Source organism: Chanodichthys erythropterus, chromosome 19, assembly GCF_024489055.1.
Source record: "Chanodichthys erythropterus isolate Z2021 chromosome 19, ASM2448905v1, whole genome shotgun sequence".
Lineage (NCBI taxonomy): Eukaryota > Metazoa > Chordata > Actinopteri > Cypriniformes > Xenocyprididae > Chanodichthys > Chanodichthys erythropterus.
In genome coordinates, this window is record NC_090239.1 from 10,346,071 (window position 1) to 10,372,661 (window position 26,591).

General features: G+C 36.6%; 1 protein-coding gene across 2 annotated transcripts; it reads left to right on the plus strand.

The window, feature by feature from the left end:
- On the plus strand, positions 1-25,719 carry c1qtnf1 (C1q and TNF related 1). 2 transcript variants are annotated; one of them, XR_010892658.1, is made up of 5 exons: positions 1-295; positions 10,558-10,694; positions 10,917-11,026; positions 12,512-13,877; positions 24,867-25,719. XR_010892658.1 is itself a non-coding variant. In XM_067369432.1 (4 exons), exons 1-4 carry the CDS (start codon positions 77-79, stop codon positions 13,060-13,062), a joined length of 1,017 nt encoding a protein of 338 aa, XP_067225533.1. In that variant the 5' UTR covers positions 1-76; the 3' UTR covers positions 13,063-14,206. The 2 variants fall into 2 exon arrangements, 1 of the variants encoding a protein (XP_067225533.1); XM_067369432.1 differs by lacking the exon at positions 24,867-25,719 and having other exon boundaries at positions 12,512-14,206.
- Positions 25,720-26,591: the final 872 nt, after the last annotated feature.

Here is a 26,591-nt window from a genome sequence, read left to right on the forward strand (position 1 = left end):
TGGTCTGCTCTAGCCCCTTTTTTTCACTTTGTCCTTTTTGTTGTTTTCATTTCACCCCACCCTCTTGGATGCATCCATGCTCCTCCCTTCGTTCTGCTTCTTTTCTGCACTTTTTTCCCCTGGCTCCTCATGGCATGCTGAGTTTGGGAGTGCAGGAGGAAGATGTTTTGAAAACACTGGCAGGCAAGAAGACTCTCAGAGAAACAGAGCAGTGCGGCCCAGTCAACGCAAGCATCCTCAGTGCAGCCCAGCAGAGCTTCTGTGCACCCTCAGGTCTGGACCTGCCAAGATAAAGGTAGGAGATGTTCATCAGGATGTTTTGGGTTAGAAGTTTACAATAATACTGCATGTCTTTTCATTTTCGTAAATGGAGGCTGTTCATAACATGGTTACATATAATGGCAAGTGAAATGGTGTTAAAACCTTTTCCAGATGCCAGGGAAACTGAATCCTAATGGAAAACAATATGTCTGACTTTTAAATGCACCGTGAAAGTGAATGAGTACATTAACATAGCATAGTTATTTCACTTTTTGAGTGTTGTTGGTTGCTCACTCAGATCTATAATTGTATGTGTTTTATTTTGAGGCAATGTCAAGATGACTGTTAGGTCCAACAAGCAAATGCACGCATATACATTTTAACAGCAGGTGCAAGGCGAAAGGACACAGCTGGGTTAAATATTTTTGAATGTAACAACACCCTGGGTTTCATGTGGTTTTAATATTACTAAGTAATGAAAACTAATTCATTTGGCTAGTGACAGATCCCACCTTATCCCTGAGGAATATCTACTAAATCTGGGCATTGTAAATTTCATGGAGACATAAGAAATCATAAAATGTATTTTTGATTATCCATGGAACGAGTAGCACTGCCACAGGGTGCAGGAACCGAATCTAGGACAGGAATTCTGGAGGCATGCCATCACAAAGCCAAGTTCATATTGCCTCATCTCTTGCAACTGGAAATATGACACTATGATGATTAGTGCTACACCAGATTGCTTTCAACCCCAACAAATTCTCCAAACTACATAACAGAAGTTGTGTAACAGAGTTTTCTTGCATCATTTTACAGATTTGGCCCCTCCTAAGACATTAAATGGCAGTGAGCAGGGGTTCATCAGGAATAGTTCACCAGTGCATGTTACAATCAATTCCCAGTAGATAAAAACCACTGCATTTCTTCTCATTAAATATGTTTTTTTTTTGTTTCACTTTGCAATATATCACATTATTATGGAAGCTTGTTTCAGCCAGGGAATAAAAAAGTAACTATGACTTTTTACCACGCAATTCTGACTTTTTCTTCACAATTGTGAGTTTATATTTCACAAACCTGACTTTTTCTTCTCAGAATTGCAAGTTTATATCTCACAATTCTGAGAAATAAAGTCTGAACTACGAGATTCAAACTCCCCCCTCAGAATTGTGAGATATAAACTCGCAGTTCTGACTTTTTCTCAGAACGGAGATATCACAATTGTGAGTTATAAAGTCAGAATTGCAAGATATAAATGTGCAATTCTGACTTTTCTCACAATTTTGAGTTTATATCTCGGAATTCTGACTTTAACTTGCAATTGTACGGAAGAGGATTAGGGCCAAGCAATAATAAAAAATTAAAACCATCTCGAGATTAAAGTTGTTACATTTAGAGAAAAAACTCGTTAAATTTAGAGAAAAAAGTCGAAATAAAATGTTGAGAATAAACTCATTAAATTACGAGAAAAAACTTGTTAAATTTCAAGAAAAAAGTTGATAAAATGTTGAGAATTAATTACGAGAAAAAAGTTGTTAAATTACGAGAACAAATTTGTTAAAATATGAGAAAAAACTCGTAACTCATAATTAATGAATTTATTCTCAACATTTTATCTCAACTTTTTTCTTGAAATTTAATTATTTTTTTCCCGTAATTTAATGAGTTTATTCTCAACATTTTATCTCGACTTTTTTCTCGAAATTTTCTGATTTTTTTCAAAGAGTTTATTCTCAACATTTTTTTCTCGAATTTTTTCTCGAAATTTAACGAGTTTTTTCTCGTAATTTAATGAGTTAATTCTCAACATTTTATTTCGACTTTTTTCTCGAAATGTAACAAGTTTTTTCTCGAAATTTAACAACTTTAATCTCGAGATGGTTTTTACTTTTTTATTATTGCTTGGCCCTAATCCTCTTCCGTACAATTGTGAGTTTATATCTCACAGTTCTAAGAAAAAAAATCTGAATTGTGAAATATGAACTCTAAATTTTTTTTTCTTAGAACTGTGAGAACTTGCAATTATGAGAAATAGTCGCAAATGCTAGAAATTGTGACTTTTCTCAAAACGGAGATACATTTGCATAATTACAAATTTATATTTTTAGATTTTCTCCTGCAATTTAGAGTTGATATCATGGCTATCTTCTGACTTAACTTACAATTGTGAGTTTAAGAAAAAGATTATAACTTTTCTCACAATTGTGTTTATATTCCACAGTTTTAACTTTTTTCTTAGAATTGTAAGATATAAACTCGTAACCGTGAGTTATAAAGTCTGAATTGCGAGATATAAACTCGAAATTCTGAGAAAAGTTGTCGCAAATTTTTTTATTTTTTTATTTATTTTTTTATTTTGTGGTGGAAACAAGCTTCCATACATTTTGGAAGTAAAATGAGTTGCAAAAGATAAGCTGAAGATGAATGTTTTTCTTCAGTTCACTGAACCATGGAGGATGTCTAAGTTAAGGCACACTGGCTTATATTGGGTCAAGGGTGAAACTGACCTCAGTGTTTTGCCACACAGACTTCAAAGTGACCACAAAAACTGTTAGCTTTGAAGTCAGGGACAGCACCAAATCCAGCAGTGTCTATTTCAAGTAAAATGTTAAACACTAGAAAAGTTACAATGATCTGTAGGATTCTATGTGTGAATTGTTTGGGGAAACTCTTCTTCCAGACACATGGGCAATGTCACCACCCCATGATTGTGTTCAAAATAATATATGAACATAGCACTCTTACAATTTCTGAAGTGTATAGTATGTCCAATGAGCGCTCATCCATATCCAGTGTGATGAATGTCTGTTTTAAATCATTAAATTTCATTTAAACAAGTATTTATTAAATGGCTGGCAAGTTCCAAACATAGTCCATTACATTCAGATTGGTATTTGATGTTATTGCATTTTATGGCAGCCCAGGATTGTGCTTATAAAGTCAAGGCAATTTGACATTGAAACCACAATTTGTCTTTTAATTCTGTTCATGAACTATCCTTCACCTTCTTCTCCTTTCAAACATGACCGAATGCCCATGACCAAACAATCAAAAGGTGGAAACTTGTTTTTGTACATCCCCTATAAGACAAAGGGTAGAGACTTGCTGGTACAGGTACATGATGTTATTCAATACCTTGTTTGAAAACCGACAGGATTGTTGAAGTTCACCCCCAGCAATTGTCTGCACTTAAAAAAAAAATGACTAGGAGAGGGGAGAATAACTCAATGGGACTGGGGAGGCCGCTGGAGTCTTTCCACAAGGCCAATATGTGTTATTCTCTCAAAGAAAGTATGGAAAAAGTTAACTTTTTTACACTCAAATTACATGAGTCCAGCTGTGTTTCAAGAGCTTGTCTTTTCTGATAACACTAGTATCCGAATGAACTCGAGGAAGTTCAGAAAGCAAAGAAGACCGTTGCTTTAAATAGATGGATGTTTATGTACTCCGTTGACAGACCATGTCATGTTCACTTTCATTCCTTGCGGTTCATTCAACTTCCTCTGAAGAAACAGCCGCAAAGAATTGGGAAGGTTTTGAACGTGAGAATGGTTGAAAGGACAGGTTGGTCCAAGCATGTCCAAAAGGAAAGGGTACATGGTAGATTGAACCTGGCAAATGGGGGTTTCAAATGTTCATGACTAGTGACAGAAGTATTCAGTATGTGGTTTAAAGTAGGTCACTGGGGTGCGTTTATTCACACACCCAAACCCAAAGGGGTTGCACTTTATTTTACAGTATGTGCACTTAAGAGTACTTACAGTATACTGTACTTAAGAAAGTACTGGTTAATATAAGGTAAATACATGGATTAAGGTTAGGTTTAGGGGTAGATTCATGGTTAGTACCTTGTTATTACCCAGTTATTGTAATAACTATAATAAGAACATAGTATGTACATGTGGAACAGGACTGTAAAATATAAAATAAAGTGCCACCAAGAATGGAGCCAGTACCTAATGTCTGTAGCCAAAGAGACCTAATTTCATGGCGACAAACTGTTTATGTTCAGCTGCTGACCTCAGACAGAGAATTTAGAAAAGCATTACAGTGCACCTGGTGGGCCTCACCTTAAATATGATCCAGAACCAAACACCAAAGAATTGGCCGACGTTTATCCACGCTGGATTCAGCAGGATCATTGACCTGAGACCACACACTTGTTTTCCACTGAGAAAATCCACCAAAGCCACACCTCATAGATCAGACACGCCACTGCATGCCTGCGGAATTGTGTAGGGATGATAAAAAGCACAATGCAGATTAGTAAATAGTTATTATGATCTGTTGTGATAACACAATGGAAATTTGTTATGACACCTTTCAATGGCTGTTTGCAGTTTAGGAATGTGGGAACATGGAAAAACCTACATCATTTCCTTTTATAATGTTCACCATGTAGTTTCAAAAAGGTGAAGTGTGTAATTTCTGTACCAGCACCAGTAGCAACTGGGCTGACTAAAAATACACTGGCCAATGCATGAGTTTGGGTTGGGATTAAAGGATTAGTTCACTTTAAAATGAAAATTACCCCATGATTTACTCACACTCAAGCCATCCTAGATGTACATGACTTTTCTTCTTTCAGACGAATAAAATTGGAGTTATATCAATAAACACCCTGACGCTATCAAGCCATATAATGGCAGTGAACGGGGGTCACGAGATTGGTTCAAATATGTGCATCCATCCGTCATAAACATACTCCACATGGCTCGGGAATGTTAATAAAGGTCTTGTGAAATGAAGTGATGTGTTTGTGTAAGAAAAATATCCATATTTAACACATTATAAAATAAAATAACTAGCTTAAGCGCAACTTACGCGACGTATAACGCAGGATTTTACTTTATAACTTGTTAAATATGGATATTTTTCTCACAAACGCATGTGAAGACATGACCAACATTAATATGTAATAACCAGAAATATGACCTCTTGATTAAAAGAACTCATATTTTTGCAGTAAAGTCGAGTATATTGTATATTTTTACATTTGAATGTATTACTATTTGTTATATGTTGAATTCATGTTTATAAAAAAAAGATGCCGCAGAGTGTGATGTCATGTCATGACCGTTGCAGTGTCCGTAGAAATTTTGTGCACTCAAAGTCTAGTGTGACTGCGGCTTAACTGCTTGTCCAACCAATGGAAGACACCCAGAGAGTTTGGGACACGTTTCTAAAACCCATTTTTTTCGAACAGTAAAATGCAAGTTCTTATATTTTGATTAAAGTTTGAAGAGTTTTATTTTGTTTGAAATCATTTTAGTTTGGAATAAAATACACCAATGAATTGTTCAAAATACAACCAGCAGTTTGAAATGATAAAGTAAATAAGGCCAATTGTGATTACATGCGACTTGAAATATTTAATTTTCAGTAATCTGAAGCTTCAGTGGCCAAAACTGATTACAATATATGACTAAAGAAAGCAGGCAAATGTTTATGCATTTGACTCTTGGCTCTCTGCTCACTGTTTCAAACCCACAGAGGGTTCAGGGACTTTTAGATGTTCTGAGAATGATACATAGAGCATGGTGTCCTCTGGAGAAGAAGGGTGGAAAACACTCTCTACTTATGTAACGCATTTAAAAAGGTTGGGGTAGATGTTTGTGATTGAGCCAAGAAGACTGGGCCTGAACTAAAGGAGGACTCAGTGATGTGCTGAACATGTAAACATGACCTCAAGACCCCGACATCCGCAGGAAGGAGAGGGATTCTCATGCCAGAATATCAGATGTGGGACTGTAAACATGGCTGAGCATGAAAAAGAGGATAATCAAGGAAACAGCAGTAATTTGAAGCCCAAAAGGCACCAGAAAAAAATGTGCTTTTGATGCCAGAGAAGTGGCCTGGAGGATGCAGCACAAGCATTGATATTTTTGTGCGTGGCAATCTAAGTTAGAATCTGGCTTTCGAGACAAAAAAGTAAAAAAAATATATAACACATATACTGTATATACATATATACACTGAAAATGAAAATGTGATCAAGCTGAAACATTTGGGTCTTGTATTACCCGTAATGGGTTTATTTTGTGATAATGGCTAAAATGCGGCATGATAGTATTTACACCACTATTTACACAGCATCTAATCACAAGCCTTTGGCTATATCATAGGCACATATGTGTGCAATACAAAAAAGATGGTCAGATGATATACCCAGGTGAACACATCATAAGCTTATAGAGGATTAGACGTGCACAACCTCAAAGCGCTGCCCTAAAACTGCTTTGAACTTCAGACTAAATTGAGTGATGTGACCTTTTCTTATTAAACATCACTCTAAAACACACACATACACATAGAACACAGGCTTCATCTGAGTGAGTTTATTAAACAGTGGGATGTAGCACGTCATTCTTCAACCTCACTATTAGAGAAGGGTGACTGCGGTGTGGCGGCCCCTATGGAAACCTTCATTCATCTCAGTATTATATGCAGTCTATAGTTTTAAATACTTTATGGCATGTTTGAATTGTGCATAGTCAACATGATGCATGGGCTAAAGGCTGGATGATCATGTGAGCAACATGATGTAGTATTAAAATGAGAATTATTTTAATAAAATAAGAGGGATAATAAAAAATGCATGTTATTTTTTGTTTAGTACTGTCGTTTTATTTGACATAAAAGATGTTTGCATTTAGTTCACAAGACAAAACAATAGCTGAATTTATTAAAATAACCCCATTCATAAGTATGTGAACCGTTGATTCTCAATACTGTGTGTGGTTACCTGATGATCCACGACTGTTTTTATGTTTTGTGATGGTTGTTCATGAGTCTCTTGTTTGTCCTGAGCAGTTAAACTGAGCTCTGTTCTTCAGAAAAATCCTCCAGGTCCTGCAGATTCATCAGTTTTCAAGCATTTTTGCATATTTGAACCCTTTCCAGCAGTGACTGTAGGATTTTGAGATCTGTGTTTTCATACTGAGGGACTCAAACACAACTATTAAAAAAGGTTCAAACATTCACTGATGCTCCAGAAGGAAAAACGATGCATTAAGAGTCGGGGTGTGAAAACTTTTGAATTCAAATATCAAGGTAAATTGTACTTAATGTTTCTGCCGGGAAACATGCAAGTATCTTCTGTTGCTTCTGAAGGGCAGTACTAAATGAAAAACAATGATATTTAAACAAAGTAAGAAAAATTGTGACATCTTCATCCTGTTCAAAAGTTTTCACCCCTCAGCTCTTAATGCATCGTGTTTCCTTCTGGAACATCAGTGAATGTTTGAACCTTTTTAAATAGTTGAATTTGAGTCCCTCAGTATGAAAAACAGATCTCAAAATCCTACAGTCACTGCTGGAAAGGGTTCAAATATGCAAAAATGCTTGAAAACTGATGAATCTGCAGGAGCTGGAGGAATTTTCTGAAGAACAGAGCTCAGTTTAACTGCTCAGGACAAACAAGAGACTCATGAACAACCATCACAAAACATAAAAACAGTTGTGGATCATCAGGTAACCACACACAGTAATGAGAATCAATAGTTCACATACTTATGAATGGGGTTATTTTAATAAATTCAGCTATTGTTTTGTCTTGTGAACTAAATGCAAACATCTTTTATGTAAAATATATTACTCAGGACAGTACTAAACAAAAAAATAACATGCATTTTTTATTATCCCTCTTATTTTATTAAATTAATTTTCATTTTCACAGATTCTGCAAGGGGTTCACATACTTTTTCATGCCACTGTATATCATGTTCAACTCCATAAAACATGATTATTTATTTTGTTCACTGTCAGTGTGTCACACACCAGAAAAAAAGGAGCATCTTTCTGTTTAGAGAAAGATAGATTTAGAATTTTCATGTGGTTTTCGACTTTTGGACCTCACCGTTTATGTACATTTCACTCTAAAACCTTCATGGTGCAAAAACATTCATGAGCATTTTTTTCAACTTATTTTTTATTATCTAATTCTTTCTTGCAAAGCATGTACAAGGTTTAGGAGGTACATACATTTTTGTTTTGTAACTAAGAAAAATATTTTATTCATGAACCTTTTAATTGTGAATCTAACAAGGCCATGGATCATGGAGAGTTGTTTGTTATGTTTTTATAGAAGAATTTTGATGCAATATTTATAATCAGTTATAAATGTGTTTCGATTCTCACCACATAAAGTTTTTGGAGCTCATTCTGGCCTTGATCAGTGCTTGTATGGGTTGTAAAGTGTTTTGGATTGCTGTGCATTTTGTTGCAGCTACCTCACAAAATATGGGCTTTTTATCAACTTTGTGGGATTTTTTCAGTGTGTTCTCAAGCACAAAAAAAATGCAAAAATGCAAATAATTTTGCTAGTGGGACAGCTAGCAATAAAAGAAATAACCGTTAGGACAGAAATGCATGTGTATAAAGGCCTGATAATGTATTTAAGCAGTTGATTAGATCTGATTTTCTACTCTTATACTGTATCTAACCATTTAAAAAGCTATTTACTGTGACAATAGTAATGAAATAAATAATAATTAATTTAGTTAATTTATTTTTGCTATCAGTGAATGATTAAACTGACAAAAAGACAAGTAGTATTTAACTTAGCCTTAAACCAGAACAGATAAAATGCAAATGTAACTAATAAAACTAGCAAACACCCTACTTTATATAACTGACTTGAAAACAATTATGAATAGCATTTAACTAAATATTTCAGTATGGCAATGAATGTCCCTGAAAAGACTCAAATGAACCATCTGAAAATGATTTTAAATCACTTACCAGAACTACATATAAGAGAGAAAGTGGATGATTTGAGAGTATGTTTGATTATTGGATGAGCGCAAATGTGATAGAAAACCCAGAAAAACATACTACTTGTTATAAAAGCTTGTTACTGGAAAAGCTACCAATACCAACAAGACTAAAGAAGGATTGAGACTGGCCTTAAAAGACTTTCTCTTCAGTTTAAGTGAATTTTTGGCTCATGTCTTGCTTCATTAAGTGTAATATTTTCTGCTCAAGACTGATCATTAGATGACTTTCTGCTTCATGGTTTGGAAAGGCAGAAAACAAGCTGAATTGATTTAGTTTGGTGTCCTAAAAAAGATGAGATAGAGATTTATAGTTTCATCTGAACATCAAGTGAGTGCCAATTTAAAATTCCGAGACATCTTGTCATTGGTTTCGTAACGTTTCAGGCTATGTTTTCATGTTTTCTTATAACAGAAAGAATTTAAATTCACACAAATTGTTGTGGGAGCCTTTCATCAGCTTTCATCACCTGACGGTTGTTTATGAAATTCCACAATGGTGGTTGGATTTCTACATACTGTAGCTTTGACCTGAAAACTATTTTGTTGTTGCTAATGCTATCATAAGTCAAATGCTTGAGATTGAATAACAAAGCTGGTCCTTTGCAGATACATAACATACAGCAAGGATGGTACTAAATATGTTATGTTATAACACAGTCTTCTATCATGTTCCTACCATCCAACAGCACTAAACATGTGATACTCATAAAATCCTAACTATGATCTTTGACCTATGAGTGTGCAGAGATTAATAATTATGCTCAGAGAAATTTTCAATGAAGTGTTCCAGTTCAATATTTTGTATTAATTTTTATAATTGATTTAATTATCATCACAATTCATACTGTATATACATTAAAAAATTTGGGATCTACAAGAAGTCTCTTATGCTCAACAAGGCTGCATTTATTTGATCAAAACATTCAGTGAAAAAATAATATTGTGACATTATTACAATTTAAAATAACTGTTTTCCATTTTATTATATTTAAAAAATATATTCCTGTAATGGCAAAGGCTGTAATGGCTGAATTTTCAGCATCATTGCTCCAGTCTTCAGAAATCATTCTAGGATGCTGATTTTCTGCTCAAAAACATTTATTATTATTATCACAGTTGCTGCTAAGTATTTTTTTTTGTGGAAACACTGATACATTTTTTCCCAGAATTCTTTAATGAATACAAAGTTCAAAACAACAGCATTTATTAGAAATAGAAATCATATAAATGTTTATAAATGTTTTTACTTTTGATCAATTTAATATATTTTTGATGAATAAAATTAAATTCTTTCAAATATATATATAAATAAATAAAATACCTGACCACAAACCTAGTGAAAAGTAGTACATATATGCAATCAGTACACCCACTATTAATATTATTAAAGGAAATATGCAAATTGAACAGGACCATCGATGGAACATCATAAATGTAGACTTAACTAAAATACAAAAATTATACAAAATGCCAGTTTTTAACTTTTATGCAAATTATGTATTATTTCTTGTCTCAGATGCTAGCGTCAAACCTGTTACTGCTGGTGGTGGTGTTTGCCAAATGGGCCGAGCCATACGTTACTCAATACCGAGATGCGGAGCAAGACCCGTACGAGCCCAGAGATAATCAGAGATCCACAGACAGAGATGGCAGGTACTTTCTCTGATCAATCAATCAATCAATCAATCAATCAATCAATCAATCAATCAATCAATCAATCAATCAATCATCTATCTATCTATCTATCTATCTATCTATCTATCTATCTATCTATCTATCTATCTATCTATCTATCTATCTATCTATCTATCTATCTATCTATCTATCTATCTATCTATCTATCATTATTATTATTATTTCCTACTGTGATTCTAGTGGAACAGAGTGCAGGCGATGCTGTGACCCTGCAGAGGAGCCCCCTCGGTACGCCAGTCCACAGCCACACTACCAGATTGTGCCACAGATAAACATCACCATTCTAAAAGGTACAAACTGTCAAAATCTACACTTTAAATGTTCGGCTTTGAGGGATTTTTTTACAGTTTTTCTCAGTCGCTTTGGTACATTTCTCGAATCAAACTCACAATTTGCAAAACAGTAAGTGCATTTCTCAAAACAATTTGTACAAATAGCAAAACACCATGGATAACCTGCAAAAGCCACTCTCTTACTCAAAATCCTTAGTTCATCTCTCAAAAGTAAATATCTGTGTCAATGAACATGTCAGTGCCATCAGAATGACAAGTCCTTGTGTCATTGTGTACGGATAAGACAGTCAAATTGTTTAGTCATGTTCTCAATATAACCGTTTACTCTGGAGGGACGTTCTGATAGAAACTATGGCTAAAGTTTTGATGACAATTATTGTCAATTATAAGTTACATCTTAGTGTATGTGTGAGTGTAAAAAAGAGAATGGAAAAGATTCAAATTTACTCTCTTACTGTTTGTACTGTATTTTATTGACAGAACATGTCATTGAGTCATTGAGTCATGTCATGTCGTCAAGATTCACCTGGGAGCAATTTACCAATTCAGGACAGATTTAGAAAAAAGTCTAATGGAAATATAGAAAGTATAGAAATATGCTTGACATATTATGATAACTTGTTCAACCATTTTGCATGTAAAGACTTATGCTATGAGCTTGTGCCTAAATGTTGTGGGGGGTGAGACTATTCAACAGAGACCCAATATAATACATTTTGATCAACATGACATAAGCAACTGATAATGTAGGAAACAACAGAGAATTGTACATAATCATTTGCATGGATGTACCAAAGCATTTGCAACTTGTTCAAAGAAATGAGAAACTGCTTTTTTGATGTGCACAAGTGACACAATGATGTGAGAATTGAACAGGTAGTTTTGAGAATTTCAATTCTGATCTGAGAAATGTACCAAAGCGACTGAGAAAAACTGTAAAATATACAAATCACAAGGTAAATTTCTTCCATTTTAAGGATGATAATTGTACAAAACAACAAAAGCTTACATTTACAGAACAACTTACATAATCTGTTGACTGTCTTTAACTGTATTCAATTGTGTGGATAAACTTGAATATCTCACTGGCTGTAAATGATATAGGCCAGGCTTGGTTAATCACAGGGTGCTTCTGTGGGCAGGAAAGCATGCACCAAAAAGGACAAACCACCACAGAAAGTGGCTTTATGGGCCAAACTGTCACAAACATCAGAAGAAAAATGGTTGTGAGATTGGCGCCATCTTCTATGTAATGCTCCAGTCTTCACTCCACACAAACAAGACCATTATATGTCATTTGAAAGCCATCATTTTTAATTATTTGAGGTTTAATAAAACACCCTCCAAAGCTTGACCCAAACACAAGGTTTCAGGAAGCAAGACTTGATAAATCAGCAATAAAGAATGTAAAAGACCTTTATAATGACGCTAGTTAAAATTATAAAACACATTGAACTCACTGCTACATTCCTTCCCTTACAGGGGAAAAGGGAGACACTGGCGACCGAGGACCCTATGGGAAATCGGGCAAGTCAGGGCAAACTGGACCCCGAGGGCCCCATGGCGTGAAGGGAATCAAGGGCAGCATCGGTGCCCCCGGAGAACCCTGTAAGTCCTACTACGCTGCCTTCTCCGTGGGCCGCAAGAAGGCCCTGCACAGTAACGATTACTACCAGACCATGATCTTCGACACAGAGTTTGTCAACCTGTACGGCCACTTCAACATGTTCACGGGCAAGTTCTTCTGCTACGTCCCCGGCATCTATTTCTTCAGCCTAAACGCACACACTTGGAACCAGAAGGAAACGTACCTGCATGTGATGAAGAACGAGCAGGAGATGGCCATCCTGTATGCGCAGCCCAGCGATCGCTCCATCATGCAGAGCCAGAGCCTAATGCTGGAGCTGGAGAGGGACGACCAGGTGTGGGTTCGGCTCTATAAGGGGGAGAGAGAGAACGCCGTGTTCAGTGATGACTTTGACACCTACATCACATTTACTGGTCACCTTATCAAAGCAAAGTCAGAAGGTTGAGCAGAGCAAAAATGATGGACAGCAAAGATTTATTTCTTGTTATTCTTTTTTTTGTAATTTTTTAAACAGTCTTACATGGTACCTGAGGAGAGACCTTGATTTAACTTTATGATCCAGTACTGGAGTGTCTTGTGTGTCTGACCATTTAACTCTGGTGCTATTTGACAAAAATGGTAAAGGTTATTGTTACAATGGTCATTGCTACAATGTCACAATATTATGTATTGTAATATACTATATTATATAAGATAACATGCTGAAGTACATTGTTTCAGAGAAGATGAAATAATGCCTAATAATTTATTAGATTTATTAAATGTTTTTATAATGTACTGTATTGTAGAATAAGAAAAAATAACTCAATCATCAATGACAAAACCTTAATGGTGTCTCTGAATGTACTGTATTATAAATGTTACATTTGTATAAATGGAAGAACCAGTAACCGTGCGTTCACACCGCCGGCGGCGAGAGCGTCAACAGTCGCCCTGGCCGTCCTGCCAACAACGCTGTACTGTTCGTTCAAACCATAGACTGTAAAAAAACCGCCGCCGTCGGGAGGGTCAAAGTAAATGACAAGTCGCGTCAACCAATCGGAAGCCTCTCAAGCGAGGACCACTACATTCCAATTGGTTGCCGCCGAACCGCGTCATAGCTCATTACCATAAAGTTAACCTGATTTCAACTCTCCTCGCCGCTCTCACAGTCCAAGACGCGCCGCGCCGCTCTCGCCGGAGCTCGCCGCCGGGCTCTCATTGAAAATGAATGACTTCCTGTCACTTTGACGCTCTCGCCGCCGGCGGTGTGAACACACAGTAAGACTTCATAGTCAGCGTATAAGCAGTGATATTGTGGATTTGATATATTCATAAAATAAATTATTCCCATGTGTTTTACTTTATAAAAATCTGTTCCTGTCTTGCACAAGGACTCTATAAAATAATCATATGAACTGGACAGTACGTCTTAACCAAAGCTCATTATTTTAAAAGCTTTTAAAAAAAGAACCAGGTTACTGTGGTCAACAGTTTCTAAAAAAAGACTAACAGGGGCTTCAGTAGGAAGCACATTAATTATTATTGTTAATTTGTAAATGTTTTGTTCATTGTCATTAAAGGAAACTGACAATTTTGTCAGCCAGTTGAAATCGCTGTTCATTAAATGTTAAAATGCTGTGTTTTCAGTTTTAATTTTTAATTTATATTAAATTTTAGAATTATTATTGCTTTATTGTGAACAGAAATACAGAATAGCTCCTTAATCCAACAAGACAATATTAAATCAATGTCAGATTTGATAACCATGCTGTATGTCTGCAGTTGTTTATGTCAGACTAAAATATAGAAGACAGAAGGGGTAAGAGACTTTTGTAACATGTTTGGTAACATTGGCAATATGCTGCCTTGTAGGATTTGGAGACCCTGCTGTACTTCTTCTGATGTTCACTTCATAGCAAAATGCTTTCAAGGATATAAAACAGAGGAGATTAGACAACAAAAAGCACTTCTGTGTGAAATATCACAGTGTTTAGATCACGAGCTCTCTTTAGGCCAACATAGCTACTTGTCGCCATCTAGTGGTGTAGTTAAACGGGACTTCAAGAGCTAGATACCTCAAAAAATGAATATGATTTCATCATTTAATCACTCTCATGTTGTTCCAAACCCGTATGACTATCTTTCTTCTGTGACATAAAAGAAGACTTTTTCTTTTGTCCATTCAATGGCAGTCAATGGTAACCAAAGCTTTAGTTACCAACATTCTTCAAAATATCTCCTTTTGCATTCCACAGGAAAAAGAAAGTCATACAGGTTTGAAATGACATGAAGGTGTGTAAATGATGACAGAATTGTATTTTTTTGGGTGAATAATATTGAATAATTGGTAAAACTTTACAGTAAGGTTCATTAGTTAACATTAGTTATCTACATTAATTAACATGAACTAATAATGAACTGCACTTATTAATCTTTGTTAATGTTAATTTCAACATTTACAAATACATTATTAAAATCAAGAGTTGTATTTGTTAACATTAGTTAATGCACTGTGAACTAACATGAACAAACAATAAACTGCTGTATTTTTATTAACTAATGTTAACAAAGATTTACAAATACAGTAACAAATGTATTGCTCTTTGTTAGTTCATGTTAGTTAATACATTATCTGATGTTAACAAATGCACCTTTTTCTAAAGTGTCACCGAATAATCTTACAAGAGAAATTTCAAAACATTTTTATAATTATTATTAAATTAGTAATTAAAAATATATTCATTTCTGATATGTGGAAGTGTTGCTTTGTAATACAAAAATATATAAAATGAAATGTATTTAATTGGGACAGCCAATTGTGTTGACCTTTAAAACGTAACTTGATGGCATTCGAGACAGTTTAAGTTTAAATTAAAACGAAATTGTCCGATTAGAAGAATAGAGAAAATGATACAATGACACATGATTTTTTTTATTTTTTTTTATGATACTTTCTTGGCCTTTTTGGAATTGTCAGTATAAATCACCCTCCACTTTCCTTTTATATAAAACAGAAGCTTGAAAATCCTTTTTTATAAGAAAAAAAATATGGGGGTTGGAATGACACTGGGGAAGAGTAAATGATGACAAAATGTTCATTTTGGGGCAATCTATTCCTAAACATTCAGCAACAGCAAGTCTTGGCCTGCGGTTTTGCAACTTTGTCTCCGTCTTGTGATTAAACTTGATGTGTGTTCTCCATTTTCCACAGTTTTATCCCCTTCCCTGGAATAAATCATGTTGCCAGTATAAATGAGGGAGCTCCTGAATTTCTAGCAATCCCCTGGAAACCTTTTACTTTTACTGTCTAACTTGCTGGTGGTAAAGCACTTTACGTAATTAATTACAGTTTATGGTGTATACAACAGTTTGATTCTTTCTCTGATACAACTTTGTGAATAAATAAGTTTCCGGGATATTTTCAATTGCTGTCCGTACAGGAATTTATGTGGTCATTCAAAATGAATAGAATTAATTTGAGATAATGATCTGACTACGGTACAGAAAAAATGACTGTATCAAGAGTCAGCAGTCACCCAGGAAGGACCCAATAGAGATCATTTTAAATTCAATTTTCAATCTAGCCAATAGCAGGGCTATTTTGTCCACAAAAACTACAGTCATCAGGTCCTAGTCTGATTGCAGCTATAAAATGCATCGACAGGCAATGGATTCAGAGTTTGTCCTGCCCATTAAAAAGCACTGGGGTAAAATGCTGATGATGTGTGCTGCACTTGTGATGGCTCTTTATCTGGATGGGCCATCAGATGCTGCTGGGAAGGAGGGGGTGTTTACTCAGCAGGCACACGCTCTTTCTGTGCACTCAACTGAACAGGCCACTTTCCTTCGCTTTTAAAGCGCTTTTAAGGTGTCATCCGAGAGTGCTTTTCTTTTAAGCCAGTTAAGCTAACACTAACTCAGTGTGTCACAAGCCACAGTTTCACCGTGACAATGTGTGAGAGAGAAACTGCGACAATGTGAGTGATCTAACAGTTGTTACTATTATTGACAAATTTAGTTTACTTTTTCATAATTATTATTTTTAATAAATTGTTACCTCAAATATTTTTGCTAACTGCTAATTTCTGATTCAATTATTTTATTTTACACAAAAAATAAAATGTATTAATAAAAATAAATTGTATTAATAAAAATAAATTTTATTAAAAATAAAATTTAAATAAAATTTTTAAAAATGTATTTGTTAATATTACTGTAGTTTACTATTGTTATTTTAATTTTTGTAACCTATTGCAAATATAACTCTTAAAGGCACAGTATGTAATTTTTGCCATTAGAGGTCGTATATTTTAAACAATAACAAAGGCGTAGCCTGTGAATGAGCATGGAATCGTGGGAGTTGTCATCTTCACCTCCACTGCCGATGCAAATCAATCATGTTTATGGATGAGGTTACGATATAAAGTTTTATAACCGTTACACTTGATCACATGATTTTATTTCATTCTAATGAATTAGCTGACATAATGTTTAACGCTAAATTAATACTAATACATGTCACTCACTGTGTTACCATGGTTTCTACAGCAGTAGAAGTGGAAATCGAGGATAACACAGACATGATGCCATTGATGACAGGGGATGTGGTTAGGAGGGACGTTACACTGGAAAAAAAAATTGCAAATTGGAAACATTTGGGATAGTGTAAGTACACAAGTGAGCTGTGCTAGTGGCTTTTGGATGTTTTAATGCAAAAATATTGTGCCTTTAAGAGAATTGTCATTTCTGAGCCATGGACTCCCTCAAAAGTGATAGAGAGGATTTTTTCGTCGAATGAGAATCCAAAGACTGTTAGTGAGTTTTTGAAATGAGCGCATGTGTAAGAACAATTTCAAAGGAACGCCTCCCAAAACTCGTGCACGAGTATTGGAAAACGAGTGTTTACCACCGGCATTCGCTGTGTCGTGTTTTTTGGATTCATTATGTCGGACTCACCGCAGGTAACTCACAATCTGCAGTTGTTACTCCTGTCTCTTATCAAAAACATTGCATGCGGCGCCTGTGGAGTGTGGAAAGTTACTGGAGCGCGCAGCCGCGCTCGTCTCTCACAAGGAACGTCACGGCAGTGATTGACAAGCCAGAGGGCCAATCGTTTATGCGATGATCACGTAAACGATTGGCTGATGTTTTTAAGGCCCTACCTCGTGCACAGATGATGTATATTAATATTATTCCTTTCAGTGCACCTAATAAATAGTCTTTTATCAGTTAGTAAAGACAGTTTCAAGTAATATTGCAAAAATGTATAAAACAAAACATCCTCTTTAGCACCTTTAAGAGTTTCTCATTTGTTTTAATAGCAGTTTTCAATTTAAGAATAAAATATGGCCAACATGACTTTTGCAAAAATTGCATATACTGCTTGACTAATTGCACAGTTAAGATGTTATGCAACTTCTTAGCAATTATGGTGCTACAAAATCATGTCGAACAAAATGTGAAAGGAATGTTAACCACACACCTTATTTTATTTATAAATCGAAAAACTGCTATTCTAAAAACCCATTCGAAATTCCCAAAGGAACCCATGGTAAATTAGCCTTTCCAGGTTGGCCGAAAAATTGATATTATGACTGAATAGCAATATATTAGCACTAAATTATAAAATTAAAACTTGAGAGAGACAGAAACAGAAGAAAAAAAATACGTAAAAAGAGAATAAATAAATACATTTTTGGTCATGAGATGTGGAGCAGTGATAGTGGAGAGCTCATGCTCATCCAACGATATGGTCCAACAGATTTACTTGGCTCTTGGACTTGGCTCTGTACTAGCCTCTCAAATTAGATTTTCAGCGTAAGTCCTGGAGCTCTGCCATCAAACCACTAGCAGGAACGAGGAGCAAATATTACATAAGGAAGAAAAAAATAAATGACAAGATTTTTGTCTACTTTTCTGATTCTGCCTTTTGCTGCCTTGATGAAGATATGCAAAGTGATTTATAAAGCTTTTATGAGCAAGCCAAGACCACAGAAGGAAAATAAGCCATAAAAAAGGATTACGAAGCTCCAAGTAATTAACACAGGCTACGAGGAAAGCTCAGAGCCAAGCAAAATCCAAAATCAGAGAGAAATACCCTGGAAAAGAAGTATAGTTTGGCTGGGGGCGAGTATGAGATTCAGCAGCCAGATATCACTGGCTCGGACAGAGATTCTAAATCCACTGTGGATTTGTGGCCATGTGGCTTCTTATCTCCGTGCCTCGCCAGGTCATCATTGTAAATAAGAGCTGGTTCCTAATTAATTAGGCAGTTGGAATGGAGGTTAAATACTATAGATAAACTGAAAGGCAGATGTAGTGTCCACTGATCCTGGATACGAGATCAAATAGACATGCTTTTAACCAAAATGACTTAAAATACACATCACAGGGAGAATCACTTGTCACAACCTGGGGTTGAAATGATAGTCACAATGATAAATCACAATTTAAAGTCATCATTTACTCAGCGACATGTCACTCCAATCCTGTATGACTTTCTTTCTTCTGTGGAACAGAAAAGATTCATATTCATGCTGCACTTTTCCATCAAGTGAAAGAGAAATGCAAAAAGAACAGAAAAGCAACATAAAAGCTCTGTAAAATGGTTCATATGGCTCATGTACTATATTCACAGTATACTGAAGTCATATGACAGCTGTGCGTGAGGAACAGACCAACAAGTTTAAAAAAAAAAAAAAAAAAGTAGCTTTTAAATCTCATTCATATTCAGAAGCAACTTTAAATATGTGGCAGGGTGGAAACCGTGATCATTTTTTTCAGGATACTTTGATGAATAGAAAATTCAAAAGAATAGCATTTATTTAAAAATTTAAATATTTTGTAACATAAATGTCACTTTTGATCAACTTAATGTACTCTTGCTAAAGTATTAATTTCTAAACTCTTGAACAGTATACTTTATATTCTGCTTGTTTTATGACTGTGACATAATCGGTACTTAGGACTTTTGGATAGACAGAAATTTTAACCACAAATTAAATAACATTTTCCCCTGATTAGTAAAGTGTTTCTGTAAAACCAAACAATTTCAGGCCACCCACTTACATGGCACACAAAAACAGATCAGATCAACAGTCACTGCACATATTAACTCAAAGGTCTTTTTCGATTTAAGTGTGAGGTTCTTGCTGCAATGAAAGTCAAATACAAGTCAAAAGTTTGGCTAACTCAAGCATTGGTAGCTCTACAGACACACTCAATCTTCAATAATTGATATCAAAAATATTAAGCTGAAGCGCATCTGTAAATCCCAAAGTTATTTTTTTTTTCAATTCCAGACCTCAAAACACATAAACTAAAACTTTTGGAAAGCTTAAACAATTCAAATGCATTTGATCCAAACTTTCACAGTCAATATCCATTGGGCCCAGGCTCACTCAGAACATTTTTTTTTTAACCGTGTGCTCTATTCTGTGTATTTGTTCACAATATGCATTATTGTGTTTGCTGATTTCCCTCCAGTCATCTGAGATTACCCAACATCTTTCATCTCGTTTCTCTCGCTAGTTCTCTCTGACATAGGGGTCTGCTTTTCTGTTAAACCCCATCCTCCTTGTGCTCTGCTTGACAGGCCGTGTTGTCTGTAAGCGACCTCTTTTGCCTCTGCACTTCATTGCCAAACTTGTTCTATGAAACCCTCCATCTCTCTAAGGCTTTACCACTGCCATGGAGAGACAGAGGGGGGGAAAGCAGAGTACAATAACAGGAGGAGAGAGAGCTAAAAGCTCAGTGCGAAAGAAAGCAAAATGGTCCGGCAGTACCCATTTTCCATCACTCTGCAGCTATATAACAGTCATTACCCTTCCCAAGCCTCTCTTGGAGACAAGCTAAGCACTTTTCAAAAGAGAGAGGACAATTTGTGCTCGCTGTAGTGGCTCACCTGTCTACAGCTAGTCCTTGAAGTCCTTCACTGATGTGATACCATCTGTTTTCAGAGGCTGGTGAGCGCCATCAATTCCCAATTTGCTCTGAGAAAATGCAACTGAGAGGACTCGAGCTGCCGTAGAAGGTCTGTTGGCCCATCGTGGTGTGCTTAGATTCACCATCCTGAGAAAGTTTTAATGAAGTGAGCAGTTATTGTGGGAAAAGGATCAAATGTAACATACTTGCTTGTTAAGTCTGTCTTTAGGGAGTGATTAAACTTCTCATGCATTAATTGAAACCAATGTACTGACGATAATGAGTCTGTAGTGAATTGCATCATGAGTCTGATACCTTCTCACTCTGGTGGGTAATACAATTTCCTGTCTGGTTAGTTACAGAAGAAAACAGACACATAAATTAAGTCATAAACCAGTGAAAATAGAGCAACATGATTTGTCTATATAAGCAATTTTCTATTTCAAAATGCACTAACCTCAAATTCCAGGTACTTTCTCATAAATGTGTCTGCAGGACTGTGATGCCACTATGAGGCCAGAAGATGGCAGTCTTGTCTGTGCAAGTCTTCACTCTTCAGATGTCTGCTTAATATTTCTCATCTCAGATCCCTCATACTCACTTTTGTCCTCTGAGCTTTCCAGAAAACCTGAAATGGTCTATATCAATACACGGTCAGGCGGTGAAATACACCGAAGCCCACTTACTCCATGTACGTGAACATACGCAGCACATACCTTTGTTCTCAGTTTATTCTCTGCTCACTATCAAAAACAGTGAAGTCTCAGTGCTGTCAAACCCAGTCAGAATCAAACTCTCATGAAGATAGATGAGATGATATTTGATCCTAGATGTGGTTCAGACATGCACATTCTCTGCTAGTCTCAGGAGACACCATAAACATGAGCTACCAGTGAAGGTATACTGTGCAGATTTGCACGGGATTAATAGCAGCAGACAGCTGTGTAAACGCCTCTTGCATGTTTGCAATTGTTTCAAATATCTTTAATATGAAAAATGCAAGCAATTTCAAACTCATTCAATACATAACTATGTGTGTTTGAGGTAACCATTGTATCTAAATACAATAAGTGACAAGTTCAATCAGGTTGAATTCCCCTAAGTATGTCTTCAGGTTTGGCTGAAACCCCTCAAATAAGTAAGCCTATAAAAACAGCAATGCCACTAGATGCATATTCTGTGTCTGAGGGCCACAAGCAATATCAATTTTTAATCTGACGCACGCTCTGAATATGTTGAGGCATATTTCTTAGCATATGCCAATATATAATAAATAACCCACCTCTGAAGCCTACTGGTAACATGAATTTTTAATTGAGAATGTACCTAAATGTACTGCAGCAAATTCTTATGAGATTAATTTTTATATTGGGTTATTAGACATTAAAGGCTGAACTCCTGCTCGCCTTTTCCCCCAGGATTGGATGAGGAAAATCTCTATTCCACATTGCTTAACGACACCTAATGAAAATAGTCAACATCTCTGCTGTTAGTATGTGAAACTATCAAAGCCGTAGTCAAAATGCTTTCCTTCTGAGGGCTGTGCTAACTGTTTGTTAAGTGCAGAAATCTTTTACATGGCATGTGGGTGGTCAGGATGGGATGCTTTATGTATTTACTCTACCCAGTGGTTTTTCATTTCACTTAATCAGGTCTATTTGGAATACTAATTTGTTTTTGAGAAGGACCTGACGGCTTAGTTGCTATTCACAATTTCCTGGTGCAGACGTTGAACCTCCATGCACAGCGGTGAGCAGCTTTTTGTATCTCTGCCGACAGGACCAGGAGGGTAGAAGTAGACAAGATTGTGGACCAAAGTGACCTTTGACCTCTTTTATGGTTGCACCCCGATTCTGACTCTGCGCTCCCTCCTCTCAGCACAAATAAACATTAACAGCATCTCCTCCGAGAGCACTTCTACAGAGAGAAAAGTTTTTCGGCACTGAAAATAATTACATTTGGCAAAGAAAAGAAGTCCTCCGGTTCCCTCAATCAGATTTTTACATTCCACAGCCCTGTTGCTGAAGTCAACAAATATTTACATTAAAAAACCATTAGAGGTCCCCTTTGTCTCTTGACAAGATCTCTCCGAGGTGCATTTGGCCAGTTTTCCTGCCCGCATGATTCCCTTTTAATTGCGGGCGATTAGAGTCCGGGGACTTTGGGGAGCGCGGGGCGACCGTCCTGTGACTGTAGGACCATTAAACCTTTATTGGACGCTTTTGCTCCATGGTCATGCCCATGTGCGGAGGGACGGCTAGTACACAACAGGGAAGTGTTAAAGGGGGCCTCCCTTTTTTTTTAATGCACCTTTTATGGGTGTTCAAACAGCAGAATAGGCTCTTGTAATGGGCTTCCCACCCAGATGCCAGCACTTTGTCCTGTCCCATTGGCCCCTCCCCACCTTACATACTTCATTAATTGGTCCACTAAAGACTTATCATGTTGGCGCTCGTTTCCGTTCGTCTCGGTCGTGAAAAGTGGCCCCCTCCTCTCAGATTGGGAAGCTCGTCCGTCCCTCTTTTTCTCTGTCCCGCAGCAGATGCTACTGTTCTGCCTTACTGGTGAAGGCTTCCAACTTAATTAACACTAAATAATGAAGTGGATAAACATGCCATGCGAGCACATGCACTCAGCACTCAATCCTGTGTGGTGGCTCTGCACATTGCTTGACGCCCACGCTCTACAGGAAGATATCAATGACTGTACCAGTCCAATGAGTCACCAACCTGAAACCATTCAAGCAATTTCATTAATTAACAAGAGAGCGACTGAGTCAGCATGCTGAGTGAATCACTCAAGCCCTTGCTCTCTTAGACCGTATTACAGCTGGATTTTGAAAGTTTTGCCCAATGTGCGATATTGATATCTGCTGTTTGTGTGGCATGAAAAAACGCTTGATGAACATTTGTTTTGCATTCAGACTAGCTCACAATATAATATAATAGCTCAGGAGTTGGCTGAGCCAGGATTAGGCCTTAGTTAAATTAGGACATTTAAGTAGCTTTTAAAAATGTACCCTAGAAAAAAAGCATTACTGGTGCGCATCTTGGGACAAAACAATGGCACTGACATATTTTAAGATAAGAACAGCTCAAACATGCATTTTAGCTTAAGCCTAGTCTGTGAAACCAGGGGGAAAAGTAATAAAAACAAAACTTGTGATGTATAATATAGTTATATTTTCATGATGATTAAGTACATTACCATGATGAAAAAAAAATGATAGACTATTATTAATTGTGTATTAAGTGTTTAACATAAACGTTAAAACATATTAAGTGTTTAAACATAATTCTAGTATTTGTTGTGCTCACTTTAATTTATGCTAATTTAATGTGTATTATAGTAATGAGAATCAACATTGATAATAATGGAAATTTCATAACATTAAAAAAAAATCCAAACACATGATGGTAATGAGAACTGGTCATTACTGTGAAAATAACCCAAACTTATCTGAAAAAAAGCAAAAATAAATATATACACAGCAAAATCTCCAGAGTTGAATCAACCCTGCTTGGAGTACATATGGTCCCTCTCTAAATAGTGTTAAAATAGCCCTAAAGCAGAGTTAAAGTTAATGAGATAATTAAGCAATTAATTAAGTGATGATTGTGCATTAGTGATGAACACCTGCTGTTAACAAGCAGAATCAATGAAGAAAAGAGAAACACATGAACTACAACTGACTTCAGTCACAGCCTTATTAATTGCTTAATTATCTCATTAACTTTAACTCTGCTTCAGTGTTACTTTAACACTATTTAGAGAGGGACCATATGTACTCTGAGCAGAGTTGATTTAACTATGGAGATTTTGCTGTGTATATATAAAATCAGTCTTTAAGAAAAATATAATTTCTTGATTTTGGGGTCAAATGTGATGTGGACATTTGTGTGATTCACCCACATATATGATCCAACACACCCCACCGCTGCCACTTTAAACTCAGATGCGAAAATGTCACACACTGAAAGCTCATTTAGAGGAAATGAATATATCCTCTGGTTCTGAGGCCTCTAATCACTCATGTATAAATGACTCCGTGCCACAAGCCGAGCACAGAAACAAGGAGTTGAGAAAGGGGGTGGTTAACGTCAAAGATGGAGGAGAGGTGGGGGTCTATCAGTGTGTCTTCCTCAACATCTCTCCCTTATGCCTTGTTGTGTGGGCCCGCAAAACTCTTTGACAAACACTTCATCACCACCCGCCCCCTTCCTCCCCTCATACGTTCATGTAAAAAAGTAAAGATGAGCTGCTTTCATATGTCTGGTGCAGACACACGGGTGATTATGTGCTAATGTTCCTCATCCCTGTGCTTTTGTTTTTTCCTCTTTATAGCAGGATGAATAATGAGCGAGGCTGGCTGTGACGGCATGGAGAAGGTGGTCCACCAGGAGCATGCGTAATTCTTAAAGTCCATTGTCAAGACTCACCGATGTGGGCCGAGACGTGTGGCTGCTCTGTTCTGCTGGTATGGACACTTTCTCCTTCTGCCTGGCTAATTAATGGAGCGACACTCTCATTTTCTGTCAAACAACCATTGCAAACTGATTCTATTCTGCTCTGTGTGCTTAAAGGACAGAAATCTCGGTCAATGTTCTCTGCCTTGGACAAACACTCACATCTCTATGCACATTCAGTGGAACGGGCATCAGGACTCATCAGTTTCTCGTCTTTTCTTCAGGGGCATTTTGCCGAAGAGGCTGTGCTTATTGTAGATAAGAAGATGTAAAGATGCAGATATGAAAATAATAGTATAATATAGAGCTCCAAAAACATGGCATAAAATTGATTAAAGTAAAGGCAAAGTCAGGTGAGAGGATTCAGTGCCTCCACATCAGGACAGTCATGATTGGCTGACTGTACGAAGCCAGTTTGCAAATTGGCCTAAATGTGTTAAATTGGTGAAAACACTTAATACACAATTAATAATAGTATTTCATTTTTTTCATTATGGTAATGTATTTAATCATCAGTCCCTTCCCGATTCTTTTCCACTGGCTGTAGACGTGAAGACAACACCTACCATGAGTCAACGAAATCAAAGCATTATCAAGCTATGCCTTTGTTTTGAATAAGCGACCTCTAGTGGCGAAAATTTACATAATGTGCCTTAATTCAAAGACTATAGAATAACACAAGACGTGTCACTCGTATTGTTTTGAATGGGAGAAAGTGAAACGCACAATATGGCAGAATATGTCCCGCCTTCTAAATAAGAGCCAATCGCCGACTGGTAAAGTCATCACGTCATTGCAGCGGCCGTTAGAAGCACCGGTTTCTATAGAAACAGTCAGACGCGCGCCTCCAAAGAGACGCGCATTTAGGTCTGCGCATGCGCATTAGCTTGATCCAGCCTGAAAAATACTGTTTTTTTTTTTGTCATGATTCGAGCGTTTGAAAAATAAAATAAAATATATGACAGCTGTCAGATTTCATTGGTTATTTCAAATATGAAATTTAAGCGAAAGCTTTGTGAACAGCTTTGGAGAATTTGATGTTTCCTCATTCAAAGAGATAGGAGCTGCATGATGCCCAGGATGCCCGAGAGGCATTTCAAAGATGGCCGCCGAGTGAAATGACTTGTCTTAAAGGGACTTTGTTCAATATAAGCACAGTAAATATTATACTGATGACTTGTTGATAGTGAGTGTTTATATATTCAACAAACCATATCTATCGAAAATCTGTTCACTATAAAAACTTTATAGCACAAGAAAACAATGTAAATAGAACTTGAACTTGAATTAAAATCAAACCCAAAGGGTTTCAGAAGTCCACCAGCTGCCACTGCTTTGCTGCCCTCCACCCCTTCAGACCACTCAAGGCAGAAGAAGCATGGAGCTCCTGAGTCTGAGTGATTTCAACATATAAACTTGACACCGGTCATGATAAACTCCTATAATAAAGCTAGAGGAAGGGTATCACTGGGCTGCTCGTCTCCATAGTTACAATATTCCAGCACAATTACAGCTCCCCCTGTGTCTTTCCCACTATTTTATGTGATCTCTTTAAACAGCAGTAAGGAAGAGAAAAACCCTCCATGGACCTCCAGGCATTTGA